General features: G+C 54.2%; 6 protein-coding genes across 15 annotated transcripts; 4 read left to right on the forward strand and 2 right to left on the reverse strand.

Moving 5' to 3' along the window:
* Positions 1-161: 161 nt before the first annotated feature.
* Positions 162-4,172, reverse strand: AARSD1 (alanyl-tRNA synthetase domain containing 1). Of its 3 annotated transcripts, none has more exons than XM_015886015.3 (12): positions 4,000-4,172; positions 3,801-3,923; positions 3,570-3,729; positions 3,281-3,338; positions 2,775-2,931; positions 2,562-2,678; positions 2,240-2,370; positions 2,009-2,075; positions 1,745-1,836; positions 1,347-1,401; positions 801-895; positions 162-638 (listed from the first exon to the last, which is right to left on the reverse strand). In XM_015886015.3, the coding sequence occupies exons 1-12, from the start codon at positions 4,036-4,038 to the stop codon at positions 503-505; spliced, it is 1,230 nt and encodes a 409-aa protein (XP_015741501.2). In that variant the 5' UTR covers positions 4,039-4,172; the 3' UTR covers positions 162-502. The 3 variants fall into 3 exon arrangements, 2 of the variants coding, with proteins under 2 accessions (XP_015741501.2, XP_015741502.2); XR_014940807.1 differs by having other exon boundaries at positions 384-638; positions 2,001-2,075; XM_015886016.3 differs by lacking the exon at positions 3,801-3,923.
* A 54-nt stretch (positions 4,173-4,226) lies between these two features.
* PTGES3L (prostaglandin E synthase 3 like) lies at positions 4,227-6,140 on the reverse strand. 2 transcript variants are annotated; one of them, XM_015886026.3, is made up of 7 exons: positions 6,067-6,140; positions 5,670-5,783; positions 5,504-5,570; positions 5,144-5,242; positions 4,732-4,821; positions 4,591-4,644; positions 4,227-4,428 (listed from the first exon to the last, which is right to left on the reverse strand). In XM_015886026.3, exons 1-7 carry the CDS (start codon positions 6,072-6,074, stop codon positions 4,417-4,419), a joined length of 444 nt encoding a protein of 147 aa, XP_015741512.2. In that variant the 5' UTR covers positions 6,075-6,140; the 3' UTR covers positions 4,227-4,416. The 2 variants fall into 2 exon arrangements, with proteins under 2 accessions (XP_015741512.2, XP_015741510.2); XM_015886024.3 differs by having other exon boundaries at positions 5,670-5,798.
* A 67-nt stretch (positions 6,141-6,207) lies between these two features.
* RUNDC1 (RUN domain containing 1) lies at positions 6,208-9,781 on the forward strand. Of its 2 annotated transcripts, none has more exons than XM_015886011.3 (5): positions 6,208-6,570; positions 7,259-7,417; positions 7,609-7,807; positions 8,015-8,122; positions 8,351-9,781. In XM_015886011.3, exons 1-5 carry the CDS (start codon positions 6,259-6,261, stop codon positions 9,214-9,216), a joined length of 1,644 nt encoding a protein of 547 aa, XP_015741497.2. In that variant the 5' UTR covers positions 6,208-6,258; the 3' UTR covers positions 9,217-9,781. The 2 variants fall into 2 exon arrangements, with proteins under 2 accessions (XP_015741497.2, XP_085388614.1); XM_085532488.1 differs by lacking the exon at positions 8,351-9,781 and adding an exon at positions 8,254-8,321.
* Positions 9,782-10,210: 429 nt separating this feature from the next.
* Positions 10,211-11,989, forward strand: RPL27 (ribosomal protein L27). The gene is made up of 4 exons (XM_015886027.3): positions 10,211-10,397; positions 10,650-10,819; positions 11,257-11,367; positions 11,899-11,989. Exons 1-4 carry the CDS (start codon positions 10,317-10,319, stop codon positions 11,945-11,947), a joined length of 411 nt encoding a protein of 136 aa, XP_015741513.1. The 5' UTR covers positions 10,211-10,316; the 3' UTR covers positions 11,948-11,989.
* Positions 11,990-12,528: 539 nt separating this feature from the next.
* IFI35 (interferon induced protein 35) lies at positions 12,529-15,570 on the forward strand. 3 transcript variants are annotated; one of them, XM_015886019.3, is made up of 9 exons: positions 12,529-12,736; positions 12,840-12,920; positions 13,200-13,352; positions 13,646-13,759; positions 14,012-14,156; positions 14,341-14,474; positions 14,625-14,814; positions 15,031-15,137; positions 15,306-15,570. In XM_015886019.3, exons 1-9 carry the CDS (start codon positions 12,725-12,727, stop codon positions 15,495-15,497), a joined length of 1,128 nt encoding a protein of 375 aa, XP_015741505.2. In that variant the 5' UTR covers positions 12,529-12,724; the 3' UTR covers positions 15,498-15,570. The 3 variants fall into 3 exon arrangements, with proteins under 3 accessions (XP_015741505.2, XP_085388620.1, XP_085388621.1); XM_085532494.1 differs by lacking the exons at positions 12,529-12,736; positions 14,012-14,156; XM_085532495.1 differs by lacking the exons at positions 12,529-12,736; positions 12,840-12,920; positions 13,200-13,352; positions 14,012-14,156 and having other exon boundaries at positions 13,619-13,759.
* Positions 15,571-15,729: 159 nt separating this feature from the next.
* LOC107325297 (uncharacterized) lies at positions 15,730-21,462 on the forward strand. 4 transcript variants are annotated; one of them, XR_014940792.1, is made up of 6 exons: positions 15,730-16,135; positions 16,242-16,345; positions 17,261-18,775; positions 19,186-20,161; positions 20,498-20,706; positions 21,023-21,462. XR_014940792.1 is itself a non-coding variant. In XM_015886005.3 (5 exons), the coding sequence occupies exons 1-5, from the start codon at positions 15,958-15,960 to the stop codon at positions 21,090-21,092; spliced, it is 3,462 nt and encodes a 1,153-aa protein (XP_015741491.2). In that variant the 5' UTR covers positions 15,730-15,957; the 3' UTR covers positions 21,093-21,462. The 4 variants fall into 4 exon arrangements, 3 of the variants coding, with proteins under 3 accessions (XP_015741491.2, XP_015741490.3, XP_085388544.1); XM_015886005.3 differs by having other exon boundaries at positions 17,261-20,161; XM_015886004.3 differs by lacking the exon at positions 20,498-20,706 and having other exon boundaries at positions 17,261-20,461.
* Positions 21,463-21,578: the final 116 nt, after the last annotated feature.

The raw sequence follows: 21,578 nt of genomic DNA on the forward strand, positions 1-21,578 counted from the left end.
CATACCAGCAATGAAAACACATTTGTGACACCCCACCAGGCTGAGGCTGGGTGGGGTCGGTGCAGTGCTGACTGGCAATCCCACATCCCCTGTACCCTGCCCCATTAGCTGAACAGCTGACTGTGATAGGGGTGACCCCAGTACATACACCCACAAAGCAGTTAAAGCTCACAAATGTAATCAGTGCATGCTGGCAACTGTCAGAGACACGGCCCATGTACAAGGTGTGAGCAGCCCAGGTAACAAAAACCAAAGAGCAAATCATCCAAATCCCATGCTAAAATTCATATCAACTGCTTTTTGACCATGGCTCTTCAGTGACCCTTTGGTTTCTGCAGCTGAAGTTGTAGCAGCCTTGGGAACTGCTGGCAGAAATGGCAAGATTGGAGAGACATGGAGCAGGAGTCATTCCTAACTCCATGGGACTTTTTATTCTATGGGAGATAACTTAGTGGAGATCATACAAAGCAGGGATGACAGCCCTACTTTTAAAATCCTTTCTTTACGCTTCATCTCTTTGTTGACTGATGAATTCCTCGAGCAGAGCCTGCACTTCTCCTCGTCGACTCATCTTGGTTGCCTTGCCCTGGTATCGGCCTCGCTTCCCAGCTCCTTTGCCTTCCAGCAGCTCTGCCACCCTGCAGTAATGTCAGGACATGCTGAAGGCCACTCACTTGCAGAGGAAAGTGGCTTGCCCTAACCTGCTCAAGTGAGCACACAAGGGTCTGTGCCCTGATTACACTGCTCAGCTGCTTGGGTGGAAGTGTCACTAATTTTACAGAAACCATAGAACACAGTACCTGGGACCTAAATTCTCAACTGCTTCAGCAGATCCAGCTAGAAGGAAGAGTCCTGCTTCCTTTTCATCTCCCACAGTCAGGAACAGCAGGGTTTCCTGTTGACGAAAAGAGGGATGATGCTCCTGAAGGGCCTGTGCCCTCCTTTTCCCATTAAGACATTAAAACAAGTTGCAAGTTTGTGCTCATTACTGGAACTCAATTTGAATTAAGAGGGGAGGGAGCTTTTGAACCTTTCATACTGAACTGTATATTGTGGGGGACTGAACAGGTACCGGAGTATCCTAAGTTACCATGTCCAAGGAGGATCTGTATGGCTTTTTGTGAGACAGGCTCTTCCATGGTGCTCTGAATTTTCACTGCTGTATTTTTTACTACTGAGGATCCCCAGCACACTGAGGCTGCTGGGGACTACAACCTTGTCTAACTTTTGGAAGGAAAAAGATCTGTAGCTTGTGACTGTGGTGCAAATGGAAGCCTATCCAGCCCGTGCTACAAAGTTGAATGAAAATACCACTGGTGTCAGGTTTGTCTGTACCGACAACTCACCTCTTTCCCAATCTCATTAGCGATGATGTTCATGAACTCAGAGTCACCTTCTTTCCTGCATGGACAGGTAAAAAGCCACTTCAGAGAGGAAAAAATGCATGTAGATCCACACCAGAGTCCAAAATTTAATTACCAATGGCAGGCTATGACTCTCCAAGCCTAACAATTCCTAAAAATCAGAGGAATTTAGTGACTGAACTACTAACACATTTCTTTAATCACACAACCGTCCGGCAGGCCCAGACAGTTCAATCCACATTGTTTGCATTTCTCCTTGAGGATTCTTTGACTTTTAAAATATCACTGTTATAAACAGGCCTGAATAGGTGTCAGGAAAATGCAGCTGTCACAAATGATACACCATGGGTTCTTATCCTGTTCCCTGAACTCCTTCATACCTGTGTAAGACAAACAGCGGACCCTGAACAGGTTTGCTTTTGAAATCCCGGGCTATCAAAACAGCAATGTCTCTTAGCAGGTTCAAATTATTCTGAAAGAAAAGTAAAAAAGCAGCACTGCAGATGGTCAAGCCAGCATGAACACTGAGCTGTGTCTGCAGAATTGGAAACAGTTTTGATAAAAATGGATGCCTTAAATTCAATTGCTCAGGTCTACAAGAAGCAGACAATCTGTTTTTCCCAGCCAACCTCATACCTTCGTACCTTCTGAAGCAGTTTCACAGAACTCTGCAATCTCTTCACGGCCTCTACGTGTTCACCTGGACCATTTCTGAAAGAAAAAGGAGAATTTGGATTCCTGCTCTGAAGATCTACTGATAGAGCAAAAGTGGGTAATGTATAATAAAAAGCATCATGTAGATGCACCTGAGACTTATGCTATTTTTGTCAGAAGGAAAAACAAAGATGAAAGAACCAAAGTGAAAAGGGTATTACTTCAGCAGTGAGGTCAGGGCCTTCTCAGTACGGTGACTTTGTTCAACTGACTTCAGCAGTCTGTTTCCTGCCAGGAAAACCAAGTTGGTTTTGTTCTTTTTCCCTTTCTCTGTGCAAAGAAGTTTAATAGCCTTAAACAGAAAAATAACCCAGTTAGAAAAGGAGAATGGTATTTTGCTTTTACTCTCATATGTGGTCAGTTTTGACCATTTTCCCTCCAGGGCAATTTCAAGTAGACCTCCTGTCTCCAGGATTTCCGCTGTCCTTGAGCTGTACGTGTGTTTTGAGGGCTCCTGGAGGTAATGTGGTTGCAGTCCCCTACCTGCAAGTCACTCAGGTTGGAGACATGAGTCCCACAGCACATGTTGGAGTCTATGCCTTCAATGTCTACAACTCGAACTGGCCCCGTGTAGTCACCTGGTAAGCCGCGACTTCTCACCTAGCAAAGCAGGAGAATGGCAGACAAACCAATATACATGCTGCAACCGCTTTGGCCCAATGGATATCACCAGCTCCCTTCATTCCCATCACTCACTGTTTCAACCTCAGGGTCATCTGCAGCCAGTTCCCGCACTGTCACAGGTATCCTCTCACGGATCTTCTCGTTCACGCTCTGCTCCAGGGCCTCCATTTGTGCTGCGGTCATGGAGGGGGTGTCCAGCTCAATGACACACTGCTGCCGGCCCAGCTCCCTGCACAGATGAAGAACATCTGCTGCTGTGAAGAGCAGGTGAATATACCCATAGGCAGCATTAAGTGCCACCTGAGAGGAGCTGCTGGGATTGAGACTGAAACAAAATGCTTTTCTCCTCTCCCTGCTGTTTAAAGAGCATAAGATGCACATCGTGCCTATGCAACAGGACGAGACAAAGCAAACTGTTTACGCAGCTCGTCTTATTTCAGCCAGTCCTCCCAGACCTTCTGTGCTTAGGTGAAATATCACAGCATGTGCTGCTTTCCATTACCAACGTGCATCTCCTCCTGCCCTGGAGGCACAGACACGAGGGGAGGCTGAGCTTAGTGGCTGCTTTTCCTGCTCACCATGAAGTTGTTTTGAATCCGAACATCCGCTCTGCCATGGCAGTGATGAGGTGCTGTCCTGGAAGAGAAGCGCAAGCAGTGGTTTGAGCTCGGGATGCAGGGAAGGTTCCTCCACCAAACCGCAACCTTCGGAGACCCCGGGGCACCACGGAGCGCTCCGATCGCCTCCGGTGAACCCCGCGCTGCCTCCAGCCCCGTGAAGCCGCCTTACGAGCACGGGGTGGGGGGGCGATCGGGAGGGAGGGAACCGGGGAACGAACCGGGATGGGGACCCGCCCCGGCCCCGCACCCGAGTGCTGCTGCATGTGATCGAAGCGGCGCTCCCAGTCCAGCGACAGCAGCACGGCGCTGCCCGGCTCCAGCGCCGACTCCACGAAGTGCACGGCCTGGGCGCCGCGCCGCGTCACGCGCAGCACCGGGACGGCGCCGATGAGGCCGCGGTCATCGGGCTGCGGAGACAGAGAAGCCGCTGTCCGGGCCCGGCCGTGCCGCCCCGCTCCTCGCCCGGTGCCGGCCGTACCTGCCCGCCGCCCTCGGGGAACAGGATCGTGTCCTCCAGCACCACCTGGAAGCCGCGTATCGGTTCCCCGCCGCCCTCAGGCCGCAGCTCGGCCTCCCGGCACGACACCACCCTGGTACTGAACTGCAACGCGGACACGGCGGCGCCGTGACGAGCGGGGCCGGGCCGGGCCGGGCCGCGCCGCCAGCCCCGCCGGTACCTGCCGGGCCCAGCTGTCCCGCTGGCACTGGAACACCATGGCGGCGGCACTGGAACAACTCCCGGGCTGCGGGAGGATCAATAACGGGTAACGGCCGGCGGGAGAAGCTGCGGGCGGGGCCTGCGGGGCGGCGGATCCGGGCGATGCCGACGGGCGCAGCTCCGCCCCTCACTGCGGCCCGCGCTGCGCCGCCCCCCGTCCCGCGTGTCCCCGAGCTCACACACGCATCCGGCAGCGGTTCCCGTTTATTGCCCCGCGCGTAACCGGTCCCGGAACAGCCCGCAGCTCCCGCCGCCGAGTCCGGTGCCCGCCGCGCTCTGCCGCAAACCGGCGTCGTTCTTCGGGGCTCCGCTTTCCTCGCCCGTGTCCCGGCTCGTTGCTTTGCACGCTGCGGGGCCGCGCTGTGTCCGAGGAGCTTCACAGATCGTCCTGCGGGGGATGAATGAGGAGCGGGTGGGCGGAGGCCGAAAGCACCCAACGTGCTGGAGAGCGTCACACAGCACAGTGCGAAACAGGGGCAGCAGCTGGAGCAAGAAGAGCGCCAGGCATTTCTGCAGTGCCCGGGGGATGGAGCTCCTGGGCTCTACTCACATCCAGGTCATCCATGGTCGGAGGGGGGGCTTTGTCCGTCACCTTCTCCAGGAGCTGGATAGGGAACAAAGATCTGTGGGAACTCCGTGGCTGGCTGTCCCCACTGTGCCAAGCACCCTGTGCACACAACACCAGGCTCACCTCTGCATACTCCTCCACCATGGCCCTCTCCACCTCCTCATCCCCTTCCCAGTCTCGCCAGTTGTCAAAGTCAACGGAGAGCCAGGCTGGCTGTGGGCAGAGAATATCCCGTGAGGAAGGAAGCACTGTGGCCTTACCTCACACAGAGCAAGCACGGGCTGCTCCTGCGTAGGAGAACATCCCTGTGGCTACAGGGGCCAGTTCTGGCCCTACCCGCACCGAGGGATGGGGGTGCCACATCTTCCTCAAAGCACTTAAGAGGGCTGACAGGGAGCAGGAGGCATTCCCGCATCTGCCTACTGGGAGCTCTATTCTGGGGTGTCTGTCCTGGGGGCACGTGGAACCTGGGAAGCCCCTGCACTGGGTACAGACAGCCCCAGGGGCTCTCCTTACTGTCTGGTGCCATATGCACCTTGATGTTTTCCTTGGTGATGCGGGGCCAGGCCACTTTCTCCTTCCACTTCCTCATAAAGCATGTGATGGAGCGGTCAGAGCGCTTCTCTCGTGAGTCCTGCCAAGAGATGAGGATGCCTCCCCTCAAGAGTCTGCTGATTTTCTCTCTAACCCACTGCAGATGCACAGAGGATCAAAGCTCAGCCATGCTTGGGCTGTGGTACACGGAGCCATGGAGAGGAGTTGTTTGCAGCCCAAACAACTCAGGAAACGCACAGAATTCAGCTCTGCGCTGCACTGCTCAGGACAGCACAGGCTCCGTTCAATCCTGAGCATGATGCAGGCTGTCAGGGAATGGCTCGCTGGGGAGAAGCCTCACCTTGGAGTTCACTCTGGCGTACAGGTTGATCTCATTGTAGAATTCTACTCCATCTGCGTTTTTACAGCTGCCAAAATACAGATCCGTGGTTTAGGACAGAGCTGACTGTGCTTCACACAGGGTCCTCCTGCCCCAGGACCCCCACAGCTCCAAACCTACAGCTCACCTGAACACCACTCGGTGATCCTCGATGACGACCTGGACATCCGTGCTGTCCTCCACACAGAACTCCAGGAACACATACCGCGGCCGGTCGTACCACAGCGTCTTGGCGTGTTGCCTGTTAAAACACGGGCTGTGGGTACGTCCCGCTGCCTGCAAAGCGGGGACGGGCAGAGATTTGGGCCGAGGCCTCGTCGTGCCCCTCACGGGCTGCACCGCGGGCTGCAGCGGGGCCGGGACAGGCCGCCCCCGCCGTGTCTGTCACGAGCAGCCGCTGTTTGGGGCCCTGCCCGGGGGCCTCGTTCGGGTGCTGCCCCGGGGCCTCGTGTGGTTGTTCGGGTCTGGGCCGGGCGCTGTCCCGGACCCCGCCACGCGCCGTCCCGTGCAGCAGCCCGGCTCACCTCGCCATGTCCGCGCGCACCACGTCGGACCCCCGGGACCCCCGGCCGCTTGTCCCCGTGGTTCCGCCGCTCCTGCAGGGGGCGCTCTGCAGCTCGCGCCGGGGGGGGCCGCTCTGTTGCCGCTCAGGCCCCGCCCCACCCGCGCCGCTCCGGGAAGATGGCGGCGGCTGCGCGGAGCGGGTGGTGGCCATAATGGAGGCGGAGGGCGGCCCGTTCGGCCCGGGGGAGCGCTGGGCGCCGGTGGGCGCCGTGACGGCGGACGAAGAGGAAGAGGAAGAGGAGACGACGGGGTCGCCGCGGTCGGTGCCGCGGTTGCGGGCCGAGCGGCGCCGCCTGCACGGGGCGCTGCTGGCGCTGGCCTCGCACTTCGCGCAGGTGCAGTTCCGGCTGCGGCAGGTGGCCAGGGCCGGCCCGGCCGAGCAGCAGCGGCTGCTCCGCGACCTCGAGGACTTCGCCTTCCGCGGCTGCCCCGCAGCGCTGCCCCACGAGCTCGGGGATGGCCCGGTGCGTGCGGCGGGACCCGGCGCTGCGCTGGGGCAGGAGGCGGCGCGTGTCCCGGGGTCTCCTGAGGGGCTGCGGGGGGACGCGGCAGGGACTGCGGTGCCGGGGGGACGCGGCACCACCTGGGGGTGGTTTACATGAGATGTCGGATATTCGCTGTGACGGCTCTGAAACACGAACACGGGAATCTAAGGGTGCCCCGGCCCTGGAGTTGTTTGAGGTCAGGTTGGATGGAGCTCTGGGCAACGTGGTGTAGTGTCAGGTGTCTCTCCTGTAGCTGAGGGTGGAGCTGAATGGGCTTCAGGGTCCCACCCAGCCTTAGCAGTTACGTGATTCTATGTCTTGTTTAAAATCCAATTAACTACTGCTGTACCCCTTCCCCCTGCTGTGACAGGTTGGTTGGTACAGCTGCCCAGCACAGCTCTGACTAGAGGTGCTGTACCATGACAATGTGCTTGTGATGGGGCTTGTCTGCAGAGGTTCTTGTCTGTCACACGAGCTGATGTGGCTACGACTCTCCTTGATGTGCAGACGCTCCTTTTTCTTGAAGTGATTTGTAATGTTCACCAATTACTTGCATGAACTGGAATCACTCCTCATATCACAGTCCTGTGCCGTGGGACTGGCCTGCAATAGTGAATGTTTGATTTTATTTTCTGACAACTTTTTTTTTTTTTTTTTTTTTTCCCAGAGTGGGCAAGAGAAGCAGGAGCAAATTGAGATCCAGAAGGAAAAGCAAAGAGAGCTGATCTTACAGCTTAAGACACAGCTGGATGACCTAGAGACGTTTGCATACCAAGAGGGCAGCTATGACTCTCTTCCACAGTCTGTAGTTATGGAAAGGCAACGGGTAAGGCTCCTGAGGTTCTGTATTGCTCACAGTCATTAGTAATGCAGTATTGATGGTTAGTCTGCACGCATGTGTGCAATCTTGTAATCTATTGTGATTTTCATTGCGTGAGGAAGCCTGTTTCCAAGGTAGCGAGTGGAGTATTTTGGAGGTCATGGATAGTGGTGATACAACTGACTGATGTTTTGCAGATGATCATAGATGAATTGATTAAGAAGCTGGACATGAACTTGAGTGAAGATATTGCAACACTCTCTCCAGAAGAACTGCGACAGCATGTGGATGCTGCCATAGCACAGATTGTTAACCCAGCACGGGTGAAGGAACAGTTGGTGGAACAACTGAAGACACAAATAAGGGACCTTGAAATGTTTATCAACTTCATTCAAGGTCAGTGCTCAGTTTTTAAACAAGTAGATTGGATTGATATATAATTCTGACATAGTTATGAGGAGGGAGTTTGCAGATGTCAAAGGACGTTCAGAGCTGTTGGTGAACAGAAACAGACTGTCAAGCAAGGAATAGAGTGGTTTGAGTACTGATCTTAATACACGGGATATGCAGTTTGAACTCACAAGTGTGGAATTCTTGTTCTAGATGAAGTGGGAAGCTCTGGTAAGGCGGAAGATGGACACTGTGAGTGCGCAGGCAGAAAAGATGGTGGTGGTTCCTGCAAACCAAATATGTGGTCTTCTGGAAACAGAGGTAGGCGCTGCTTGGCATGAAGCTTTGTCTCTTTTTTGCTGTCACTCATTTGTTGTTCATGGAGCATGAACCAGCGTCCAGGTACATTAGCATATTTTTAAAGTGTTATTTATTATAAATTCTGTAGACAGGTCTGTGTACAGTTCTTTTGCCCTTCTTAAAAGCAGGTATGTTGATTCCTTAATGAGAAAGTTTCTGGTTTTTTACTTTCTTTTCTAATTTGAGCAGTGAACCCAGAAGATGCCAAAAAGATGCGAGAAACAGGCCTGCACCTCATGCGTCGCATGCTTGCTGTGCTACAGATATTTGCTGTGAGTCAGTTTGGTTGTGGTACTGGTCAAATTCCTCGCAGCCTCTGGCAGAAGGACCAAGCCAACAAGGACTATTCTCCCTTAATTAAGAAACTGGAGCTGTCCGTAGACCGGGTGAGGCAGCTAGCTCTGAAACACCAGCAAGATGACCATGTTATCAGTTCTTCTGATCTGCAGGACGTTTCATTAGGAGGGAGAGATGAACTGACTCTGGCTGTGCGGAAGGAGCTGACCATTGCTTTGCGAGACTTAATGGCTCATGGGCTCTATGCCTCTTCTCAAGGGATGAGCTTGGTGTTGGCACCCATTGCATGCTTGATTCCTGCGTTCACCTCCTCGCCACAGACCATGCACCCCTGGGAGCTCTTTGTGGAGTATTACAAAACTAAAAACGGACAGGCTTTTGTGGAGTCTCCAGCTCGCAAGCTCTCCCAGTCCTTTGCTTTGCCTGTGACAGGAGGAGTCACTGTCACACCCAAACAGAGCCTGCTGACAGCAATTCACACGGTTCTCACTGAGCACAACCCCTTCAAGCGCAGTGCAGACTCTGAACTGAAAGCTCTAGTGTGTATGGCGCTAAACGAGCAGCGCTTGGTCTCCTGGGTAAACCTGATCTGCAAATCTGGAGCTTTGGTGCAATCTCACTACCACCCGTGGAGCTACATGGTAAACACGGGCTTTGAGAGTGCACTTAATATCCTCAGTCGTCTGAGCAACTTGAAGTTCAACCTCCCAGTTGACCTGGCTGTCCGGCAGCTGAAGAACATCAAAGATGCTTTTTGATTTATTTTTATTGTAGGTCATCCACTTTTTGTATGTGAGCGGCTGTTGGTTGCCGGAAGCCTGGCCTTTCTTTCTTTAAGACCAAGTTTGGCTCTTTGAAATCAGTACTTGCTTTTAGAGAAATCTTGACGCTGGTGGCTGGGTGTGGTACAGTGCTTTATCCTGCCCTTCTTGTGCAGTTCTGAATAGCAAAACTGGTGAACAGATGAATGGTGCCAGGTGCTGAATGGGTGCAGGAGGGTCCTGCCCACAGAGCCTGCCCATGATGGTGCCAGTACGAGGCGCCCCTCAGGATTGTGAGGCAGCCTGAGGCTGCTCGGCAGTGGGAGGTTGGTTGCTGGGGTTTGATGTGGCTGTGAGGGGTCAGGGGTTTGTTTGAATGTAAGAGAACTGGGGGCAAATCATGGCTGAGGAGCCGGGCACGCGCTGAACAGCAGCATTCATCCAGGTGCTGGGTGAGGGGTGACGTGCAAGTTCCTTTGTGCTGTTGTCTGGAGCTCGTGTGCAGCGGTCAGAGCAGCACAGAGCTGCTCAGAGCAGATGTATTAAAGTTCCTTACTACGTGTCTGTGGGGAGAATCCATTCCCGGTGCCTGTTTTATGTGCATCTGCCGTTACCCGTCGCGCTGTGCTGGCTCACCCGGCGCTGTAACGTTGATGGCGTCACTTTGAGTATCACAGTCCGGTATGGTTTGTGTGCGGGCCGTGACAGCAGCACCGCTGGGAAAGGAAACGGACAGCAGAGCGCTGCCCTGAATGCAGCGTGACCTGCCGGCACCGGGCGGAACCGCTCACAGTGATGGAGCCTCGAAGGCGCCGCCGCCGGGACGGAGCGGACACAGCGCGGGGCGGACACAGCACGGAGCGGACGTGGAACGGGCCGCCGCTACCGCGGACTGCGGGACGGATGTGCGCATGCGCCGTGAGCCCGGTCGGATAATGCGGAAGTGACGTCAGGGCGCGGGGTGAAGGGTCGGCGGAGGGAGGGGAACTTCCTTTTCCGCCGCGGCGCCATCGCAGCCGCCGTGTCGCTGAGCCGCGGGATCCGCGTCCATCCGCCGGGAACGGCCGCGTTGGGAACGGCCGGAGCGCAGCGCTGAGATGGGCAAGTTTATGAAGCCGGGGAAGGTGGTGCTGGTGCTCGCCGGGCGCTACTCGGGGCGTAAGGCCGTTATCGTGAAGGTGAGCGGGGCTGGGCCTTGGGGCTGGGCCTTCCTGCCCGCGCTGCCGCCCCGGGACGGACCCGGAGAGCGGCCGGGAGCCGCAGCGCAGCCGGGAGCGGCGGGTCGGAGCGGGATGCGAGAGGGACACGGCTGGGCAGCAAAGGGCGCTGCTGGGGACGGGGGGTGGGGGTGGGATGTGATGATGGGATGTGGGGGGGTGGGTGGGGGCGGGTTGTGGCGGGTTCCTCAGCCCGGACACCGGATGTTTCAGAACATCGATGACGGCACCTCTGACCGGCCCTACAGCCACGCCTTGGTGGCAGGAATCGACCGGTACCCGCGGAAGGTGACGGCAGCGATGGGCAAGAAGAAGATCGCCAAGAGGTCTAAGATCAAATCCTTCGTGAAGGTTTACAACTACAACCACCTGATGCCCACCCGGTGAGTGTGGGTATCTCAGCAGGACCAAGGGCTGATGGTAAAGGGCCAAAAAAACGCGTTGTGTGCTTTGGTGTTTGTAATTCTTGCACGTTCTCTTGGTAAGTGCTGCAAATTGTAGAGGTTCTCCATTGTGTGGCTGAGTGTATGTGGGGCGTGCTCTGAAAATAGCGACCTAAGGTTTGTAAAGCTGATGTGAAACATCAGCATAATGCTCAGATGGCGCAGCTGGCTTTAAATTTCAATCACGTTCAGTTTAATTTCAATTAATTGCAGAATGTCAGTGGCTGAACCTTTAAAACTGTCGTAACTTGGTGCTCATGGCACCTGTTGCCACAGGTACTTTAAGTCCGGTCATTCTTTAGCTTGGTACCAGTACATATGTGTGTCCTTATGCCAGGTACAGTGTTTGTCTCTCAGCTTTGTGCTCTCTTGTCCAGGTATTCTGTTGATATTCCTTTGGACAAAACTGTTGTCAATAAGGATGTGTTCAGGGACCCTGCTCTGAAACGCAAAGCAAGACGTGAAGCTAAGGTGAAGTTTGAGGAGAGGTGAGTTGGAAGCTCATAGTCTTGATGGTGTCTCACTTTCTGGAGGACTCTGTGATAACGGTGTTGCCCTGGCTCAGCCCTAGCTTGGACTGCCTTAATTTCAGTATATTTTTGGAATGATTACTTCTCTCTTGCTGTGCTTTCTCTCACAACCAGACAGGCTTCATGGGCTGAATTTGTCCATGTTCCTGTTTACAAATTCCAGTAGACTCATGTTGACAATTACTTTGCTGCTGCCTCACTGGAAAAAGTGAAGTGTTCATGTGACCTGATGATATGTTCGCATATCCCTCGTAATATGGCTTCATGAGTCGTGAAAATCTGGAGGCTGATAATCACTTCCATGGGAACTTTGAACTTTTAGAAAAAGTTTAGTTGGCGAGTTGGGGGGAAGAGACAGTGCACGGTACCTGTGGGTAAACAGTGCTGCTCTTTGCTTGGATGGGGGATATGGAGGGGTTGGGTGAATGTTTTATGCTGTTGCCTGTTCCTGCAAAGTACACTCTGAAATTTGTGTTCCTCTTCTTTCAGGTACAAGACGGGCAAGAATAAGTGGTTCTTCCAGAAGCTGCGATTCTAAATTTGAAATAGGACTGTTTCAATAAATGTTTATTAAAAACCATCTGGCTTTGTTATATAAAATGCTGTTGGTAGGCCTTTCGCTGGGGTGTAGATTTGCTTTGGGTCTTCAAACAAGAGTTGGAAAAGCAATTGTAAAGCAGGTAAGCTTTTGAGAAATCTGGGATGGTGAAGGGTGTGTGAATGGAGCTGCGTCTGTGCCACTGCTGGGCTCCTTGTACCACTCCTCATGGTGCAGTAGGAGATGGCACTTTCCACTGACTGCTGCTGGAATGTCCTTTGTTTTATTGGAGATGTCTGGGGGTAAATCCCCAACACTGAAAGCAGATGGGAGAGGGAAGAGGAATTAGTGATTCCAGATAATCTGGCTGATAATTGCAGTGGCTGAGCCCGTGCCAGGGTGCTACTGTGTTTTTTGTTACCATTTTTTACATATCAGCTAAACAGCACCGTTCCCACGTCCAGGCAGAGCAGTTCCTCTGGGTACTGGGTTAAAAGCTGGGTTATTCGGCTCTGCCCCTCCTGGGGGAGGCCCGAGCTGGGCCTGCGCGGGATGGAGCGCCGTCCTCCAAGCACCGGGGCGGGGCCGGGCTGCGGAAGGAAAAGTGAAAGCGCTGGGCCCGGAGGAGCGGGGGCTCCTGCTGGTCGGAGTGAGGCTCCTGCTGGTCGGAGTGAGGCTCCTGCTGGTCGGAGTGAGGCTCCTGCTGGTCGGAGCGGGGGCTCCTGGGCTGCTGTGAGTTCGGCCGCGCCGCCCCCATTCGCTGTCGGAGCTGCCGCCATGGACTGGGAGGTGACGGTTCCAGGCGGGGCACCCGGGCGGGCTGAGCCGCAGGGTGGGAGGGGGGGGGACAGGCCAAGGCTCGGAGGTTCGGCTTTGACCCCTCGCTCTGCAGGACTCCTTCGTGCGGCACTGGGTGGACTGCGGCCTGGAAATGAGCGCCGAGCGAGCCCGGCAGGAGATCGAGCAGTACAAGGTGCGTCCTGCTCCAGCCGCGGCCCCGAGAAATGAATTGGGTCGGATCTCTGTCCTCTGAGGCCTCTCACAGACGGCCCAGAAAGGCCACAGCTTCCCTGCTCAGTGCAAACCAGAAGCAGTGGAGAGGGGATACTCACATCTATGAAATGCCAGGACTGGGCTCTAGGGCTGTGCATAGGGACCAGCCTGCTGCCCGCCCAGACAAGCACGTACTGGGGTTGAACACACTGTGGGGTCATTGCATTGTTAACAGAGGCACTGATGGTCCCTCTCACAGATTTTTTGTAGCGCTCTGGACCAAGACAATGCGATGCTGCAAAAGGACAAGGAAACTGTAGAGCAGATGTTACAACATGCAAAGAAAGAGAGAGAACTTCTTCAGAAAAATCTCAAGCAAAAGCTTCCAAATGATGGAAAGGCATCCCTCCAGGTGCGTGCTGAAGGAGTTGTCCCAGGCAAGGCAGCAGTGGAAAGTCTGGCTGCACTGCTCAGCTCACTGCTCTGAGATAACTTGGCTGGGGTACAACAGTGGTTACATGGAACAGTACAAGGGGCCTCTGTTGGGAAATGAGCTTGTGCTGTGGAGGAGGGCTGCAGTGGAAAGCCAGGGTGCAGGATGATGAGCAGGAAAATGGTGCAGTTGGAGTTGCTTAGATCAAAGAGCAGCTGTAATCCCAAACTTTGTCTTGATTCCCCTACTGCTCGCTATTTATTTTCTTCCAGGTGGATATCTCTGCAGCACGGGATGAGAAGAGCAGACTGACACAGGAGAAGCAGATGCTGGAAAACAAATTGGAAGAAATGAGGAAGAGGATTCTCTGGGAGGACCCAATGATGGTAACAGAGGGTGTGAGCCAGGCTGGAGAGGCTGCTGGTGAATGCAGCTGGCCACTGTGTGTTATTGGGCCCAACTCTTGTCAGCCTGGGGGCCAGAAGCAGTGGCTTTGGTACTGCTGGACCATAGGAGAGACTCTGCTAAGTCTTGCCAACTGTTTGCTTTAAGCCATGATCTTATTTCTCATCTGGGTGGTCAAGGACAGGCCTTGTGCAGGGTGCAGTCTCTTCCAGCTGCTGTGTTCTCTAACCTAGATGCTGCACGCCTTGCCAGAGAGGAAGGTAGTGTTTAAGGGACTTACAACAGATAAGGAAGACATGAACAAGCTGGTGCTCAAACCTCTGATCCGCTATCCTCTGTCAGGGGGCTCAGCTCTCATCACCTTTGAGAAGGCAGAGGGTAAGAGTGAAAAGAGCACTGCTGTGGGAAAGCATCTGTGTCACTGGAACTTGCCAAGCATTGCTACAGCCACAGCACTCACAAGCACTGCCTGTCCTGGCCAAGCCATCATTGTGCAAGGCTGTTCCCCTCTCCCATGCCCTGTCCTACTGATTGCCTGGGCTGAGGGCTTTTCCTTTTGTAGTGGCCCAGCGGGTGATAGAGATGAAAGAGCATGTGGTGGAGCTGAGCCACGGGGAGGACCCAGAAGACCTTGACCGGTGCCAAGTGAGAGTACAGGCAGGCCCAGTGGACATACTGCTGCCATCTGCCCTGGAGGTACCTGGAGGTTCCAAGGGCATGGGGCTGGGTTCTTGTCCACTACTGTCTGGGCTGGGTCACTGGTAGCAGCTCAGCCCAGCACACCAGTACTGCAGATCTGATCTCGAGCTCTGCCCTGCTGCCATAACTACCTTCTGCTGCTCCCAGATTGGGCTCACTCGAGGCAGCAGGAGTATCCTGGTGTCTGGCCTACCCAGCCTGGGCATTCCTGAGGACATCCTACTGGACAAGCTGGAGCTCTTTTTCAGCAAGACAAAGAATGGAGGCAGTGAGGTGGAGAGCAGGGAGTTCCTGGATGACTGTGGCCAGGTGGTGCTGACCTTCACGCGGGATGGAGGTATGTGGGACACACTGAGAATAGGGCTGTTGGAGGAGGAAGGCAGCCCTGCCAGCTTTGGGAAGTACTGGCTGTCTCCTGAGAGCAGGTGGAAGCTGTGAGGAATGGGGATGGGAGACTGAGCTGGAGCTGAGCAGTGTTGGTGATTATGCCAGAAACATAAACAAGAGTTCAGCAGGGGGCTGTGGAACTCAGAGCTTTACTCTCCATCTCCAGTGGCCGAGCAGCTAATCGCTAGAGGGCAGGTCCAGGTGCCTATTGGGAAAACAAAATACCAACTCAAAATATCACCCTACATGAGTGGAGACATCACCAACCTGCAGGTGAGGGTCTGCACTCTGGTGCAGAGTAGCACCCACCAGCCCCAGGAGAGCCAGCACACGCCAGGGGCTCCTGAAAGCCAGAGGGGTGTGTTTCTGGTCCCCTCAGCTGCTGGGGGATCCTGGCCATGCTGTATGGGGTCTGCAGCTCTCTCCTCTATCTACGCCTAGCTGCAGCCCTCCCGCTGCACCAGGACCGTTCTGCTCTCGGGGATCCCAGATGTTCTGGCTGAGGAGCCCATGAGGGACGCGCTGGAGATCCATTTCCAGAAGGCCAGCCGTGGTGGTGGAGAGGTGGATGTGCTCGGCTACGTCCCAGCTGGGCGCCGGGCAGTGGCTGTGTTCAAGGAGGATGTGGGCTAGCCCTGACCAGCGCTGTTAGCCTGGCTTACGTTCATCGGGAATTCAGTGTGTGAATTAAATTGGCCTGCCCGGAGCTCTGTGTCTGTCGTGCTGGGTGCTGCCTGGGACAGGGCCGGGACTGTGAATGGTGGGAAAGCCGCATCCCAGCACGGGTCCAGAGACGGGACTCTCCAGGCCGGCCCGGGGCGCGGTGGGGAAGGGGGCGGTGCCGGCGGTGCGGGGGGGGCCGCCTGCTTTCGCTTTCGTTTCCCGGCCGTAGCGGCGGGGCCTCGGGGCCGCAGGTAGCGCGGTGGGGTCGCGGCGCTGGGGCCGGGGGCGGACAGAACCGGGTCTTAGAGGCAGCGGGGAAACGCGCCCGGTGTGGGGCGGCCGGACCCGCTGAGAGCGGTGAGGTCCGAGCAAGCCCGGCCCGGGCTGTCGGTAGGTCCCTGTAGGGCCGTGTCTCCCCGGCCCCGCAGACATGGCCGGCTGCACGGTGCAGGTGTGGGGCATCCCCACCGACCAGCCCCTGGACAGGGTGGCCGACAAGCTGACCATCCACTTCCTGCGCTCCCGCAACGGCGGCGGCGAGATCACCGACGTGCAGGTGCTGCCCGGCTCCCCGGCCTGCGCCCTCATCACCTTTGAGGCAGCAGCAGGTAATGGCTGGGCCGTGCTGCCCGAGTGTCACCCCGTTATCCCCTGCCCCGATCAAACGGGAGCTGCTCCTCGGCGGGGCCATCTGGAGCCTGTTTGTCCACACAGTGGCCCAGCGAATCTTGAAGGTGAAGAACCACGTGCTGTGCATCGGAGGGAAGAAATACCCCCTGGAGGTGAAGGCGCACGCAGTGAAGCTGAGCCCTGATGAGGTAGAGTGGGGCAGAGCTGCCCACACAGGCAAAGCACGTCACTGTGACAGCCCCAGCTGGCTCCCAGACAGGCTTTGTTCCTGGCAGACACGTTCAGGAAGGGAGAGCTTGCTCCTTTTAATTTTAATTAGATTTTGTTCTTATTCATATTCAAATGAGGATATATATATATATATTTCACACTAATAATACAGCAACAGTGAAGCAGACTTTGCAGTCAGTCATTTGGTATTTATGCCTGTCACAGCAAGGAAGAATAGTCAGACTCAGGGGAGGGGTTCTTGTCCCCCTCTCCATCTGGTGGCAAAGAGATGATTCTGCTAATGCCTTGGCTCTGCCGTTAGCTGGATGCTGTGTAATTAGCTGGACACGCACAGGGTGTTTTTGCTTTTTCCCTTCCACGAAAGACAGACATGCTGGTGTCTCGGAAGCACTGGAGATTTCATAAATCTTCTTCCACGTGTCTTTATCTTCACATCCAAGCGCTGAAAACGAGGGTATGGTAGTTGACTGGGCACTAGAGACCTTGCCACAAGCCTGTGGTGCCAGAAGGAGCACTGTGAGAACAAGAGGGTAGCTGCATTTCAAATGCAGAAAGGGGAGTGGATTTGGGCTGTTTGCAGAGCTCCCAGCTTGTAGAAGTAGGTCTGCATCTGTGCGGTTTGCCCTTTGCATTCCTTGTTTACCCAAAGCTTTTGACTGTGGATACAGGATCAAAAAGTCACTTAGGCTGGCTGGATCTTTCAGTCCTGCCTGTGTTATTCTTCCACTGAGCATCATGAAAGCAGGTTACTTTTCTGTCACAGTATCACAGGCAGCTGTGGTAAGAGTCAGGTATATTCGCTTCCACCCTGTGCCTTGGAGGGGCCTTATTTTTGGTCCATGCTTTCTCACTCCTTTTGTCTCTACCTGCAGATCTTTGTACGTGTTTGCATGATGGTTGACTATGGTAAACTTCCTGCTGGTGAAATGCTCCTGAAGAACTTGCAGAAGGGCTACAATAGTGTGCAGTTTGACTTTGACTACAGGAGCACACTTTGCAGAGTCAAGGGAACATTCAGTGAGCTGCAGGCCTTCAGCAGAGACCTGCTGGCCAGCCTGGACCTCAAAAGTCAACTCAGTGGAGAGAGCCTGCCTTCAGGATCCAGCCATTCGTCCAAAAACACCAGCATGTATGATTACCAGCAGGAGCCTGACTCTGCTGGGTCAGCATCAAAGGCAGTAAAGCTGCCACACTGGGACCAGGTGTGTGACAAAGCAGCTGATGGCCCATCACCTCAAAGCCCAGTGGATGGGGAAGCTGTGGAACAGCTGGAGGACTTTTCCCTGGTCATGGACTCAGACATTTACTTGTACATACAGAGGTTCTGTGTTTCTGAGTACCAAGGCATACTTTGCCGGTATCACGTAGATGTGGTGGATGTTAGCAGCAATGACATAACCATACTGTACCTCCAACCATCTCCAGGTACATCTGGGAACATGGACACTCTGCAACAGTCCCGCCTGGCTCTACAGCAGCTCTACCAGCAGCTGGAAGCGAGCTTGCGCAAGGAGAAGCTCTCCAAGGGAGGACTGAACAACCAGGCACTCAGGGCTCTGACACAGGAGCTGCAGGAGCAGTATCCTCAGTTGCTCTGCTATGAAGATGGGAAGCAGCTTTACCTTATTGGAAACCTTGTTGATGTCTCCCAGGCTAAGCAGTATGTTCAGTGTTTCAGCACCAGAAGTGGTGCCCCACAAATGGCTGGCATGTTCAGTAGCTCCCCACCCTCACAGACAGCAACTTCCTGCACTACAGAGACTTCACTGGACAAGCCCAAAGTTCCTGTGGACACCTTGCCTCTAAAGCTGAGCCCAGGCAAGCCAGAGCTGAAAGCTGAGCACAAGTTGGCTGCTAACTTCAGCGCTCTGAAAACTAGCCGGCCTCAGTGCCCTTTGGCAAATCAGGACTCGCCTCCAGTGGGGCAGGCGCAGCTTTCTGGAAAGCATTTCTCAGAGACAAGTGCTCTGGGTCCCAGTGACCCAACAGCACTGGCACAGCCATACCAGCCTCATATCTCTACAGTGGATGTAGGTTTGGAGTCAGCAGCAGAGTCTCAGAAGGGCCCCAAAGAATGGGACCATGTGAAAGGAGGGGCTAGGCTTTCAAGACAAAAGAGTCTGTCTCCATTAAGGATCAAAGAAAACAGCACGTTTAAGCATCCTGGGGACTTGAAAGGCTCAGATCCCACCAAACACCATTCCCTTGCTGGCACGTCTAGTACCTTTCAGTCTCTGAGTCTCTTTGACACGACAAGGACCCCTTTAGACTCCAAATCCTCTGAATCCAGGCCTGTTCTGCGACGCTCCAGCAGCTTTTCCCTGTCAAAATCAAAGGAAAGCAACAAGCCCCAAGACACTTGCAGGGCAGCCAGTGGAGACAATGTGGTGAGTGAAGAAATGAGCCTGGATTCTCTGCAGTGGTCTTATCTGAAGTATGTCTATCACTCTGCTATTGCTGAATTGTGCAGGGGCAGAGTTGTGGAGATCTCAGAGCGTTCCACTGGGGACTGCACTGTACTCACACTGCAGGCAGCAGACAGGAGCAAGCTTCTCCAAGCTAAATGGAAGGTGGAAAATCTTGTGCAGAAATGTCCTGACCTTGTGTGTCAGAGTATGAGCTACTCAGAACTTGCTGTAAATGGACCAGATGACGACGCCCTGAGCGAACTGTGCAACCTCTTGCAAGGAGGTTCCCTCCAAGTTGGGCTCAGCAAAGACAAGTATAAGCTCCATCTTGTCTGTCCCAAAGACATACTGCCAGGAGTGACTGAAACCTTCCATCTGTTTTATTCCAGGAGGCTCCATGCCCCGAAATCTTCATCTTTGTCTCCAGGACAGAAGAGAGATTCAAGTGCAGGGCACTTAAATGCTGTCCAACCAAGCAGAAGCCAGGACACCATGGTGGATGCAGCCCTTCCCAACAGCCTGGAGTCCCTGCAGATGGACCTGCAGCACCTGGACATTAGCAGTGAAACAGTGCACCCAGAGGTTCTAAGTGCTTTCCAGCAGGTAGAGGCTGATGAAAACAGATCCCCTGGTCTTTGGAGGTTCCCACAAGCACTGGGACAAGAGGAGGCCAATGACTGCATAGATCCTGGGACTGTGCAGGGGAGAAGCAACCTTCTCAGCCCTAGCATAATGGAAAACCTCAGTCCCACTGCTCCGAAGGAGTCCAAGGAACAGCTGAAGACCAAAGTGATGCTGGGGGAACCTGACACTGCACGGCTAAAGCAGGTTTTGCCAGACAGGTTCCAGTTTGTGAAAGACAAGAGCAGAGGAGGTCACAATGATGCCACAGGACAGCTGCAGTCACCAGTCCTCACAGCTGGTGATGCTCCTCACTCCCTGCCCACCTGTCTGTACAAGAGTATGGCTCCTGATTCACCCCAGGCTGCATCTGAACAGTCACCTGTAGCTGAGCCCACGTCCCAGGGAAGTAACAGTTCTGGCAGGAACAGTGTTCAGGAGGAGCCCAACCTCCCAGCACTGCAAACAAAAGACACCAGCCTTGAACAGGAAAGCTGCAAGACTCCTCTGGGCCAGTGTGATGTTTGCCAGGACTTATGTGTCACATGCCAGGCCCCCTGTGGTCATGCCTTGTGCAGGTCATGTTTTGCAGATCAGCCAGCTTGCTGCAGCTCCTCCTTGGTTGCCTCTGGTTGCAAAATCTCAGGGACTCTCAAGATTTCTTCTTTGTCTCAGAGCCTGCCTGGCTACTTCCGAGATCTGACACTTCAAATTACCTACACCATCCCCGATGGCATTCAAGGGGTAGGTACACCACCAGAAAGGACTGCCTATCCTGATGGAGGCTGGGCAGTGGATTCTGTGAGTGTGACTGGGGCTATAGGAGGACAGTTGAAAGAGGGCAGGTACAGCTCCATGCCCCGTATACAAAGCAGCAGAGGTTTTGCCTCATGGAATTGCATTCCACACAAGGTGCTTGCTGCTTTTGAAGAATGTGTGAGCTCCAGTGTTAGTTCAAAGCATCTAGCAGCTCATGGGCACCACAGCAGTCTGTTTTCAAGCTGGACAGTATTTCAGAAGCCAGAACTGAGATTATGCTCTCAGGTGATTGTTTAACATGCTTTCTTCTTTCTTATTAAGGTCGGTCATCCCCATCCAGGAAAGCCTTACAAAGGGGGACGTTTCTTTGCATTCCTGCCTGACAACAGTGAAGGGCAGAAGACAGCAATTCTGCTGAAAAAAGCATTTGAGCAAGGGCTGACATTTCAAGTCAAGTCCTACAATGGAGAAGAAAGAGTGACATGGGGCCCTATCCCACACAAAACCTCCTGGCATGGAGGCAAAGCCAGGTATGATCCAGTTAGTACCACACCTTCAAGTGGGATAAAGCCCTTACTCACACTTGTAAGCCCTCTCCATGGCCAAGTATTCTGATCCCTCTTCACTTAGAACTTTCCTGTCTTTTCCATGCCAGCTCTGCAGTCAGCTCTGAGTGCAAGCTGTGACTTTAGGCAGCAGCAGCTGGCAGCTCCTTGCAGCTCCCAGGGAGCAGGACTTCCACCCTCATCCTCTGCTGAAGGGACAGGGCAAAAATACGCTGCTGCCCCCTCAATGGTTTTTAGCACTATCAACAGGATTTACATTGCTTCCCTCTCTGCCCTACAGGAATGGCTATCCAGATGCCCAGTATCTCCGTGAGGTTTGTGTTGTCCTGAAGAAATTGGGTATTGACTGAGACTCTTTACCTGAGCATTTGCATCCTGTGCCTTCGCTTCACTTTCCTTCCCTGTTGACAAAACTACAGCTCAGCACAGCTCAAGAAAAAAAGCAGACTTCTGGAAGACTGTTCCCACTGGCCACCTCCACAGCCTGTGCTAGAGCTAAGCTATCATTAATTTCAGATGTTTATGTAGATATTTCAGTCCTCAAGCTGACAGCCATGAGGTACAGCCCCTCCCCAACACCTGCTCTGGGGACAGCAGGGAAGTTTATGCGTGGTTGGGGAGCAGCAATGAGTTTCAGATCTGAACAGCTGCCTCCTGAGAATATTGGCCATAGACAGGCTGCAGGTGCAGAAACACAAATAAACAATATTTATCTCCACAGTCTTTGTTGTGGCTGCTCACACACAGATTGCCTTACTGTCACTCTGGGACCCCCTTTCAATCTCAGCAGTCTACAGGGATACCCCAACACAAACTAAAGTGCGGAGACCAGCTCA

This window comes from Coturnix japonica, unplaced genomic scaffold (assembly GCF_054131305.1).
Source record: "Coturnix japonica strain WE unplaced genomic scaffold, WE-NBRP24 Scf049, whole genome shotgun sequence".
In the NCBI taxonomy this organism is placed as follows: domain Eukaryota; kingdom Metazoa; phylum Chordata; class Aves; order Galliformes; family Phasianidae; genus Coturnix; species Coturnix japonica.